Here is a 13182-nt window from a genome sequence, read left to right as displayed (position 1 = left end):
GCTTTAGAGCTTTAAGCTTTATTTATGACTTCCCCTCAGTTGCCTTTCCCTGAGGAGGGATCACTCTTATCAAAAGCTCTGGCACCCGCCTACCACACATGCCCGTCATTTTGTGTGGATCATGCCAGTACTCTGCCACACACCACTTTATCTCTCACTACAAACAGAAGTGAAATGTGGCTGTGTGGGAAGCCTGGGCCTCTCATCACAACAGGATAAGGCTGAAAATCTGCCAACCGGACCCAACGATGCTGCATAATGCCGAGTGATTGCGAGGGCATTGCTGCGGGAGAGTGATACATAGCTCTGCAGCTCATGCAAGACTTTGCCTGCATTGTAGCACTATAAAAGTGGAAAACTTTGCTCTTTTAACACTGATTTTGCAAATGCATGCATTTATTGTACCTTGAGGAGATGAGCAAGTGAGGATATTGTTATAAGTCGACATTATCTTGCCCACATATGACAGTTCAATCATAATGTGGATGACTATTGTAATTCAAAATGATGTTCTTTTCAAGAAAATTTTACACAGACAGATTAGACTTATATTTAGATTTTTTTAGATAGTCAGATTGATCAATATCCATTATATATATTTTTTGTGCATGGATGTTTATACAGAGTAAACCTTTATAATGCTGAAATGTCTGATTGATTTTAATTAATATGTTTAGAATGCAGAAAAAATCACAGACCCTGCTTTACAGAGGTCCAGTGCTGCATTTCAGATATTTTTTAATATCATGGAGTAACAAAAGGTCTCTTCATTGTACTGAGCTACCTTTTGTTGGTAGCTTTTAGTTTGGCTGTTTTTTTTAAATTAGATTAGAAAAGATTAAGTACTTTAAATGAAGTCACAATAATTTCAAAGTAGCTTTACCTACAGTGCACGATTTGATTATTAGAAGTAATAGTTTTGTGTCAAATTATTTTACCTATTCCTAACCTAACAATCTACTAATACTCCAGTCAGAGTTAGTTGACATGTAGTTGCAAAGTTACTCATAGTAAGTAGAATGTATAAAGTGGACTATCGAAATTAAGTGTTGAAAGAATCATTATTCAGAATATTTTCATTTTTTTTTAATCATCAGTTCTAAAAAACATTTTAGCAAACTAACCCCCCCCCCCCCCCCCCCCCGCTCTCTTCTCAATATATAAAAGATCATAATGTAAGAGTATAATGAAAGAGGGCTTTTAAGTACATGTCATTCTGACACACATACTGTGAATTTAATATCACTTAGATACACACTGTCAATCATTGTTTGGCTAAGATGGACCATTTGACTTCCCGTGACAGGTAAAACTATGAATAAAAGAGCCAAATTGCATGTTAAGCTTTACTCCTCAGTTTTTCATTAACCAGCACAGCATTAGTCAAATGTCATATCTATTATTTATGACTCCAGTCATTAATCTTCAAGCTCAATGTCAAAGAATTTCCTTAAGTGACCCGAGCTGCGCACCAGAGCAGCAGCCCTGCCGACTGAGTGGCTGTAATTCTGAAGAGTGGAAGGGGGGGTTCACAATCAAATATATTGCTCTGTGAAAGCAACATTTGTAGTTTATGGTGTGACGGATGCCAGACCGTGTCAGTCGTCCAGCTAGGCAATCCCTCTCCCAGGCCTTCCCCTCTGCCGCAGTCATATTTACTGCCTGCTTTGCTTCTGGAGAGGATGAAGCTAGCTTAACCTGTGTCCTATCCTGTTATTTACTCCTACTTGAACCAGACTCTTTGTCTGGGTTCCCCTTGAGTAATTTTGCAGGGCTGATTAGCATAGGCCAATTAGCTCATGCTGGTATATGTTGCAACTACATCATAAGCATTTTTGTTCACTGATGGCCATTCAAAATTTCAGTTGACCCTTCACAGGGAGTTTGATTGACAGGCTATCTCACCAATCATAACGCCGAATCTACCATTTTGATTAACATCTGTGGATTGAAAAATGGCGTGTATTAAAGGGGTCATCAGATGCTCAATTTACACAAGTTGATATGATTCTTTAGGGTCTTAATGAAAAGTCTAAAACATACTTAGGTTAAAATTTCTCAATGGTAGTGTAAAAAAACACCTTCTTTACCCTGTAAAACTCAGCTTTGTTTTCAGCACGCTGTTCTAGTCCATGTTGCTTTAAATGCTAGTGAGCTCGGCTGACTCCGCCCTCTCTTCCGTGGAGTGACGAACAGACCATAGATATGTGTAGATTCCCTATTCGACCGCTCCAGATACGTTGACGCGTCAGCCATCTTGCATTCACCATAATAATCAATGAATATTCAAAGATATACAAGCGTATAAATTGCTGTTGTAGATGCACACAGTCAATGCGCTCAAAGATTCGCAGACCGTTCCAAAAATGACGGCATCTAGGCATATATATCTATGGAGCATACTAAACTTCAGCCACGAAACTGGCTAGCTAGCACATTATTATGAAAGGAGATTTGCAAAGATTGATAAAAACCCTTATACTCACTTCTTCTGTAGATAAAGCTGGATCACGAATGATTTGCGTGAACATAGACGCATTTAGGCAGATCTGGATCGCACTTCAAAGCGAAAGTAATGTTAATCTTATTGCGTCTTCATCGGCTCAGATGTCGGGAGTAAATGACTACTGCTATATTCATTATTACATCGAACAACTAAACACTTCAATCGCTTAATCTGAGACATCTTGTCTTCCCCTGCACCGGAGGCGGACAGCTCTCAGCTCACTCAGGGCGGGTCTAAGGTAAGACGCTAGTGTCAATCAACTATCGTGGGAGCGGTCTGTGCAGAACTATGTCATTCTGACAGGAACCTCAGAACAGCCTGATTTGAGAAAGAGGATTTGAAAATAGAGATTTAAAAAAAAAAACACTGGGTGGATTTTTATCATTATGAATGGATGTGTACACACACTTCCAACACACATTTATGTTCAAACAATTTGAAAAGTGAATTTTGCATCCGATGACCCCTTTAATGTTGTTCTGCAGTTGAAACAAGATACCTTCTGTGAGGTAGAGTGTGGGTGCTGGTGGAAATTGAGCAGACACAAGTCGTCCGGTCAGAGACGAAGTACACTTTAATGGTTTGAGGCTTGTAGAGGGTTACAGTCTTTGAATTTGGTTGAGTGAATGGTTGTGGTACAGGTAGCAGAGAGTATGGTACAGCGTAGTTTGGAGTGTAGCTTAGTATGAGTGGTTCTAAACAAACAGAAATAACAATACCCAATTAGTAATGAAATATGAACTCTGGTACTTATGCATGATATATATACTTAAACATAATAGCAATATAGCATAGTAGCAAATTAGCGATATAACGATCGATTCAGACATGTACAGGCTAGTTTAGCACTTGTGAAAATGGCATCACGTTCTCTGACACGTGAGTTCGGAAGAACGGATAAATATGGCTTAAATACCACAAACAACTTCATAATATAATAATATACACATACTCAAAGTGACTCAAAGTTTACAATATTATGCACCAATATCGCTATTCAACCGTCTTTCATATGCATTTACTAGCACCATATATGGATGACGCACACAGCACGTGTGGCGCACATACACACTTATACTTAGCAACTATCGATAACACTTATGCCTTCAACATACAGCAATATAAAGATAATGAATAACATGAACACTATCACTCAATTATATATGAACGCACTCAGCAGAAAAACAACAACAGCGAAGAATGTCCGTGCTCTGAACTGCGTCCTTTTATTACTTGTTGAAGGGATCTTTAAAGGGAAAAGGCTGGGTCCTTTTAAAGTCACAAGGGGGCACTAATGTCTCTATACATAGCTGGCCTATTCTACACCTTCTGATGTTCACTTGGGTTCCTTTCGTGCTATGTCACGACACATATAAGAGCCACAAAAGAGCCACAGAGATTAAATAAGAATAAGTAACTAATTATAAGCAATAGGACAAAAAACGACAATAGAACAAATAAATAAGAAATGCTACACACAATGTGTAATATATAAAAAACGCATTTCCTTCGCTGTGTAAATTAAATATTTATTTCTACTTATTGAAGTTGCAAAAGTGATTTAGTCAAGAGCACTGAGAGATCTCTCTTTTGTTGTTTGATTAACATGAATGACAGAAAAAGGGAATTTATTAGACTGCTGTCACTTTAAGAGCTGCCCGGATCCAATATACTGTTACATCGTTTAGTTTTGTTTTCCTCAGCTGTTTGTTTTCACTTAAGACCTAAATTACTGTGTTTACAAGGATACTTGCAATGATGGACATTTTGACACAAACAAGTGTGTGTATTTAACTGATCAAGGTAAAGAGTGTAAAGAGGCAAAAATAACTTTGTTCAATACTCTCGTGTTCTATAAGCACGTGTGTGCGCCTCTCTGACAGTGCTTTCAGACAGCGCATGCATATAGCGAAATGAGTTCTCTTTAGCTGCTAGGTGCTTAAAATCACTTGTTTTTAAACCGCTATGCTTAAAAACACATGAAAACAATGCGTTTTCGTGACCACGTAGCACAGCAGTGTCACATGAGCGTGTAACCGCGATAGAGACGATAGTTATAAATCTCTACCAGTTAACAAATTGCTTTGTGAAGGGTCAATTTTGGCACCCATGAGCAAAGGTGGTTTCATTCTTCTGGAAGGTTCTGCTCCAGTTGAGCAATTTGGCATGAATAGGAATGCTAATGCATAGCTTTCTCCAGGTGTTATAGACCATCTAGGCCTCTTCCAATCATCATCTGACTCTTGTATTCTTTCACCCTCAGGTTCCTCTCTAATACATCCTTTGTAGGGTTGACGGGCCCTGTCAGTGTTCAACGCAACCTTTCCCGTGTACTCACCTCTCAGAGGGTCCACATTTGGAGTCTGCGCCGTGATGCCGTCGGTCAGCCCACGTGGGTGACTGTAGGCAGCTGGGAAAGCAGTAGGTTGGATGTAGAGGAGCAGGGATTATGGCAAGGATCGCCCCCACGGCAGCGCACTGAGGGCCAGATGAGCCGGGTGGGTCGTAGATGGCGGGCCGGCTTTCCCGTGTTGGGGAGTCGTCTGCGGGTGGTCACTCTAGTGGAGCACCCGTTCGTGTTCACTCGAGAGGTAGATGAGGATGGGAACTGTCCCGCTGGGCAATACTGTTTGGATGCAGGGACAAATAACTCAGAAACCCTGGACCACTTATACGGTGAACGGGCTCAAGGCAACAGCAGCTTCCTGCCACCGGATTTCAGCAAGTGCTGCTATGGATACTGCATTGATCTGCTGGAGAAGCTGGCAGAGGACATGAACTTCGAGTATGACCTGTACATAGTTGGGGACGGGAAATATGGAGCAGTCAAGGGTGGCCAGTGGACGGGGTTGGTGGGTGATCTGCTGAGCGGGGTGGCCGATATGGCTGTTACCAGCTTCAGCATCAACTCAGCTCGCAGTAAAGTGATCGACTTCACCAGTCCGTTCTTTTCCACGAGTTTGGGAATACTAGTGCGCAGTAAGGACACGGCGGCACCCATCGGAGCATTCATGTGGCCGTTGCACTGGTCTATGTGGATGGGCATCTTTGTGGCGCTGCACATTACGGCGTTCTTCCTCACCCTCTACGAATGGAAGAGTCCCTTCGGCATGACGCCTCATGGGCGAAACCGCGTGAAGGTTTTCTCCTACTCATCAGCCCTCAACCTCTGCTATGCCATCCTCTTCGGCCGCACTGTCTCCAGTAAGACACCCAAGTGTTGGACTGGACGTTTCCTGATGAACCTGTGGGCCATATTTTGCTTACTGGTTTTGTCTAGTTACACTGCAAACCTAGCTGCAGTTATGGTTGGGGAAAAGACCTTCGAAGAGGTCTCTGGAATACATGATGCCAAGGTGAGATCTTTTAAGATGCTTCTTATTTAAGGTACTTAAGATTTAAGGTACATTTCACATCAGGAAAAAAGTGTAAATTTAATGTTTTCTCTATAAAACAACTACTGGTTTTGATTTATGGATTTTGTCAGTGAAGCTTATCTGCTAGTCGCTGAGCGTAATCGTTAAACACCATTTTTTATATTACATGGAAAAATGTTTTACCTGAAGATGAGTTTGTCAACTATGTTACGGACAAACTGTATGGATTGACAGGTAACAGTTGCCAATTTCATAATTTTGACTCAATCAATGGCACTGGCCTTGTCTGGCCAACCAAATATTATTTTCTTGACCAGGTTAACCTCAAATTTGAATATCTATTTGAATTAAAAACAGTGTGTTTGGTTGGTAACATAGATGACAATTTTTGTGGATGTGAGTCAAATTAAATGTTTTTTTTTATATGAAAGAAAGTTACATTTAAAGTCAATTTATTTTTGGATTGTTTTTTGAACATTTTTTATTCATTATTTTGAACTCAAGACTAGCAAAAACTGTAATTGAAAACTGAATTGGACACAATTTCATGCAAAGCGAAAAACAATGTGCACAAAATATGTGTGTGATTATGGTGTGTATTCTCTTAACCCTCTGGTGCTCTTCGGTCACTTTTGACTGAAAAATGTTCTGTTTTGAATTTTTAAAAATCGCGTTTGGAATGTGAATACACAAAAAAAATCGAGGGCTTGATTCGAGCAGGCTAAGTGGTCGTAAACAAATAGTCACACTTGTGGTCTTCGGTCAAAAATGACCGACCATAGGAAATGAATGGGAAATTGACAAAAACACAAAAATTCAGCGAATTTTTGAGTGTACAATCTACAAATCTGCCACAATGCAGAAAAAAGTACACAGCAATGATGGGGTGAAACTCTAAAACATCAAGAGTGCAAAACCAATACATCCACTCACACACACACACGCACACACACACACACACATATACACACACACACACACACACACCTATGAACTGGTGTGACTGTAACACAGCAAATAAATAAAATAAAAGCAATAATTCAACTACAATGCAGTAAAAAAGCAGACAGCAAGGAAGGGGTTACACTCTGAAACATCAAGAGTGCTAAACAGACACTCACACGTGCATGCTCACACACACACACACACACACACACACACTCACAGACACATATATACACACACATACACAAATATACACATTCAAATGAATTGGTGTGGTTATAACCATATAGCCATAACAACTCAGAAAACTGAAACAAGAGGTTGAAATCACATCAGACCCAGAAGGATTAAGCACTGATAAAACATTCCTGTTCATTTTTGCTACTTTTTATAGAATTGTAACATTTTGTGTAACAAAATGCTTTCTGTGTTCAGGTTTGACTGTAGTAATAATAATTCAAAAACTGACGCTTTAAAGGGGTCATATGATGCTTTTTTAAATATCATTATTTTGTGTATTTGGTGTAACGGAATATGTTGACATGCTTTAATGTTCAAAAAACACATTCCTTTTCAAATACTGTACATTATTGTAGGTCCTCCATGCCCCGCCTCTCTCAAACGTTTAGTTTTCTACAAAGTCCCTCCTTCCAACAAGCGCAGTCTGCTCTGATTGGCCAACTGACCCAGTGCATTGTGATTGGCCGAACACCACAAGCACTCGTCGGAAATGTAACGCCCCTTTCCATAATCGTGAACTTCAGCTTTCAAAATAAAAGTAAAGACAGTTAATAATGTCCTTAGTTTTACCATTAGGTCAAGCCCAAGAGGGGAACAGAGTCACGTGACAGACACAGTGATGATGCTAGTATGTGTTTGCACACAAGCCGCGATTGACAGCTGACTCCACTGGAAGCATTTGTCGTGCGCAGCTGAACCGCAGCTTGTACTGCATGCAATACATACGAGTATTGTCATTTCTGTCATATTTTCCAGCATTCTCCTCCGAACTCTGTGTGCCATGTGCTTTGATATATGATATGGCTAGCATACTCTGTGATGCGACCGTGTCCCCCTCCCCACTGTCCCACACACATATGTAAATAACATATATTAAATATAGGTAGTTTACACAATAAACTTGAGATAAAAAAAGTTTTCAAGATGTGTATACGAAAAAATTGCCGACTCTGTCAGGAAAAATTGTCTGACCCTTCTCACATTTTGTATGAGGAATATTCATTTTTGCCATCTAATAGAAGGCTTTTTTTGTATTAAGGTGCGTCTATTGTATTGTTTGTTTAGTATAATTATCGGTGTGAATTGATGTGAGACACACTCTGTGAGTTCCAAGACACATTTTGGAAAAAATTCCAACAATAAAGTATAATTGGATTGAATAATTGAATTGAAAATGTAATATTACAGCTAAGAAATGCCTCTAGTTTTATTAATTTAACAGACCTTTGAAGTTTGGGGAAAAACTCATGGAAGTGATGTGTTTTCATGCATTTTATTTTTTCATATGGTTATTGTGAAACACGAATCACATGATTTTATGGTGAAATGTGTTATTTTTAATGTTAATCGGGTCAATTTTGACCAAGAACAATGCATTGTGACTTTAATTCAGCATACGCAGCAAAAATAGACTCTGCACCGAAACGATTGCGGCACTGCTGCTCACGCGACGCTCCTGCTTCCGGTGTGAATGCAGGCATTTGTTAACATGTAAGCCAAAAAAAATATGCGCTGCTCACGCTTGCGGTGTGAAACGGGCGTTACTCTCCCTCCCTCTGACACACACATACACACGCGCGACACGCAACTCCGCATTTGAACAGTCAATAGCAAATACTTAAACTAATAGCAAAACACAGTAGCAAGCGCCAGATTGTCATAGCAAAGTCAGAATTACCTCCTCACCTAGCGTCACGAAACAGTCGTCCATAAAATGCATTGTGATAACATTTGGGTTGTGCTGTTCTGTTGTCGTAATCTTAATGATTCCTAAATGCATCTACTTTCGGAAGGTCAAATAAAGTGCTTTTGCTTTCGCCTACAAACACATGGTGTCTCCCTGACATGACTGCATCAACACTACTGCAGTTACTGAAACCACGCCTTCTTTCCTCGCGTGCACATTTGGGCGGCATTATGCAAATATTTCCACATCGTGACGTAGACATGTGGGGGTGTGTTTGAACGAGCCGTTTTAGGGGGGCGTGGAGGAGTCTTAATTTTGATAAAGAATGTCTCTTTGGTTTTGAGACTTTAGTCTTTGAAACTTCAGGGATCTTATCTATGCACAATCAGCTTGTAACACTCCAAAGAGAAAGGAAAACTTGAAATCACATCATATGACCCCTTTAAATCAAAATTTCAAACCAAAAAAAATCTAAACCTTTACAAAAAGTCATCTTTGAAAATGTCTAAATATATATCCAAACCCACAACTTAATAATAAAAAAAGTATTTATGTCTAAAAACAATTAGAGAATTTATAGGCCTTTTACATAGAGCTATGTAGGAATCTATGGGCTAAACGAGGGCTGTCCAAACTCAGTCCTGGAGGGCCAGTGTCCTGCAGAGTTTAGCTCCAACCCTAATTAAACACACCTGAAGCAGCTAATCAAGCTCTTACTAGGCATTCTAGAAGCTTCCATGCAGGTGTGTTGAGGCAAGTTGGACATTGTACATACAACTGTTATATATCAATGTTCAAAGAGCACTCCTATAGCTCAAACAGTAGAGCGTGGCGCTAGCAATGCAAATATCACAGTGTGACATTCCCAGAGAATGCATGAACTGATACTTTCAGTGCACTGTGGATAAAAATGCCTATATTATATTAATCGTGGAAAATGTATCATTATTATTATTTATTTATCACATGTTTGCTGATTTTTTTCCCCGCCTTTGGCCTCAGCTCCACCACCCATCTCAGGGATTCCGATTCGGCACTGTTCGGGAAAGCAGTGCGGAGGATTACATGAAAAAGAGTTTTCCTGAGATGCACGAGTACATGCGGATGTTCAACGAGCCCACCACACCTGATGGTGTCGCCACTCTCAAGTAAGAGATCAATTCATCCAACAGAATGTATTCGGCTAGCAGATGGAAACAACTGCTCCTGGTGTAGTTATACTGCCAAACCCTATTAGCAAAAAGTGAAATTTACAACACATGGAAAAAAAACCTTATGCATAGTGATCAATAATTCAAACCACTGTTGCACCCTGTTCATTACAATGCAAATGCGTATGCTGAATCTTTTCTCTAACAGTAACCCCTTAGAGACTCACTGTTGTACATACTGCAGGTGTCAATATCTCGGCCAAATGAATTCAATTTTTCGCTGTCATTAAAATGAGGTGTTTGCCTGAAGCAGTTTTTCTCTCAGCATATTTGAGTCTGAGATTGCCTCTCACTGCTGCTCGCCAGGCGAGCCGTTTGTTGTTTCCTGCCAGCTGCAGTGCCACAGTCTGTCACACACATACCAAATTATGAAGAGTGTGTTTTTGTTTGTTTATTTAAATATTGTTTTATTTTTAGGCTATTTCAAAAAAAAAAAAAAAAGTGAGAGGAGAGCTGGGAGAGAAAAAAAGGATGAGGAGGAGAATTAAAAAATCCTATGTGATTTGTATCTAAAGCCTAATTAACAAGTTTCTTTTCAATGAAAATAAACCACATAACTGGAATTAGTTTTATTTTTTGGCTGGACTCAGACTTCTAGCCTAGTTTGCACTCACACCAGAGATGAATTTAGAAGAAGAGCAGAAAATATTAACATTTCGAGAGTCGCCGCGTCGCACTTCCTTCAATAATTCCTTAGTAAAGTTTTGAGTCTGTATGACAGATGGCAGAATTAAGCCTGAAATCATGGCATAGAAGTTGCTTCATTTAATTTTTTGGATGTATCATTCAGAATGTAATTGGAAGAGAACTTAAAAGAGACAAACGTCTTCAAAGGAGTCAAAGATCCATGAAGTATTTAAATTGGCTGAAAACACTTTAATCCTTTTTTTAATTTTGAGAAGAGGATCAGAGGTATCAGTGACCATATGTACCGCAAAGAAGCAGCAAAGCAATTCATTTCTGAAACATTTGTTTTTTTTTTATTTATGCCACAGTCTGTCTGCTCTTGCCTTTTGATGCCATTTCTATGCAGTCATGTATATACTCTAGATTCAAGTTTATTTTTTATTATTATTTTAAAAGAAACTACTGTTGGTAAAATGTTCATAGCTTTCATTTGGCAATGATCGTTTTGATTTGTACTGACAAACAATACATGGAAAAGAACTGTTCTTATCAACCACAAGTTGTGCTGCTGAATTTGTTTAACTTCGAATTTGCTGCTGGCTGAACTTTTTGATAAATGACGTCTTTTATTATCATTAAATTAAGTAAGGGTGGGCCGCTGCCCTTAAGGTGTCACTATCCATTAAAAGTCCTTTTTGGGCTCTATTCAGCTTGCATCTAGTTTAGAGTAGCTGCTGATTTATGGTCGCCACTGCAGTTTATGCACATTTAGCTCAGACAAATGATGTCTGTGTTCCATTTGCACCAGAATGAGATGCACAATCTGACTTATGAAAATCATACTGTGCATGTTTAATGAGAGAGCGCGTGTGTGTGCCTGCCTGTGTGTGTAGTTTTGTAGCCCCCCTCTTTTTATGTTGTGAAGGACAGATCCGCCTCAACTTGATGCTTTTATCATGGACAAAGCCCTGCTCGACTACGAGGTGTCCATTGATGCCGACTGCAAGCTGCTGACAGTTGGAAAACCCTTTGCTATTGAAGGTAAGCAGAATGTACAAATTGAGTTAGAACAATTTAATTGGACAGATTATGTAGTTTATGGTTTATTTAACACTGAAGGGATAGTTCACATAAAAAAATGAAAATACTGTCATCGTTTATTCACCCTCATGCTGTTTTGGACCCAATTGACTTTCATTGTATGGAAATGGCAGCCATGTTGAGATCACATGACATGAAATACAGGTTGCGATGGAGGATAAGAGTTGAAACTCACATCGTCAAAATAACGATACAATCAGGGCCTAAAGCTAACATTTCTCAACACCTGCAAGTGGCCGGCGACTTGAAACAAATTTACCACCCTTAAATACGTTTTACAAGCCATGAAACCTATTTAAAAAATAGGCAGAACAAATTGGGAAAACATCTAATTGCAATTTTTATTATATTGCACTTATTAATATTTATTAGTATGATTATTATTAATAAATTGCATTATAAAGACTAATAAAGAATTATCACTAATACTACTCAACTGTAAAGTATTTCACAATTGTAATTAATACTAATAATTATAATTAACTGTAATGATAATAATAATAATTATTATTATTATTATTTTAACTCCATTTTTGAATTAATAATTAATAAAAAAGTTACCGGTCAACTGGTGAGTAATACTGTTTCATTTACTCGCCAAAAATTTGGCGCTTGAAGAGGGTTCATCTGAGGCCCTGGATATAATACAACAGTAATATGGTATTTATATACCAATATAAAATGTAAAGATTTAGATTAAATAAACATTTGTTTTTCTTATCATTACTTAAGACAACTTTTCCTCCCTTGAAAAATGTACTGGCATACAGAAACTTAAATGCTAATCACTTTATCTTGGTGGCATCGCTGTTGTGAAATAAGTGAATAACAGAGGACACATATACCTGCAAATAAATTATTTCTGCTAATGGTAATAGAAAATATAGCTGCTATAGATGCTACATCCATGATGATAGATATCTGAATGATAGATCTAAGGAACATTGTTATAATGGATAACAAATGTAATGCAGCTTTTATAAATAATAAATTACATGATTTTCTATACGAGTTGATTTATATTTTATCAAAAAAATGTAAAAGCTAGTGGAAGATAAGTCAGAATACTGTGTGATTCTTCTGTGGATGTGGAGAAAACTGCTGTTATGTTATTCACTGACCAAAATGACTGTCATTAGAAATCTGGACTGCCATCAGGAGGTAGATACTGTGCTTGAAGGGACTAAGAGACGAAAATAGAGACACATTGGTTAGAAGTATTCAAACTTCACATTTGCATTTTTTAGAATGTATTAGCAAATCCACAACTGACAAGGGGAGAAAAAGTATGAAGTCAACTTGGCAGAGATTTCTCCTGCTGTCATGCATTTTTGTGGGGAAGCCAATTTAAATGCAAACCTGGGCTGTTTTCCTGAGCTGCCTACAGGAAGCACAGATCTTTCCTGAAGGCGGCACTGAAAGGTGTGCTGGAGGAAAGAGAGAGCGCTGGAGAAAATAATTGTGGTCCGGTCTGTAATGTTTTCATTT

The 13182-nt window shown here is 38.8% G+C and overlaps 1 protein-coding gene across 1 annotated transcript in view; it reads left to right on the top strand.

Annotated features, from left to right (window-relative positions):
- Positions 1-13182, top strand: part of grin3bb (glutamate receptor, ionotropic, N-methyl-D-aspartate 3Bb) — a gene marked incomplete at its 5' end in the record, with an annotated part of 83717 nt that overhangs the window by 53691 nt on the left and 16844 nt on the right. The window contains 3 exons of the mRNA XM_079393247.1: positions 4770-5862; positions 9758-9903; positions 11519-11634. Of these exons, the coding sequence (XP_079249373.1) occupies positions 4770-5862; positions 9758-9903; positions 11519-11634 (1355 nt within the window). The remainder of the gene's footprint in view (positions 1-4769; positions 5863-9757; positions 9904-11518; positions 11635-13182) is intronic.

Source organism: Barbus barbus (genome assembly GCF_936440315.1).
Source record: "Barbus barbus genome assembly, chromosome: 35".
Lineage (NCBI taxonomy): Eukaryota > Metazoa > Chordata > Actinopteri > Cypriniformes > Cyprinidae > Barbus > Barbus barbus.
The sequence above is the reverse complement of the archived record's forward strand: the minus strand, read 5'-3'. Positions and strand labels throughout refer to the sequence as shown.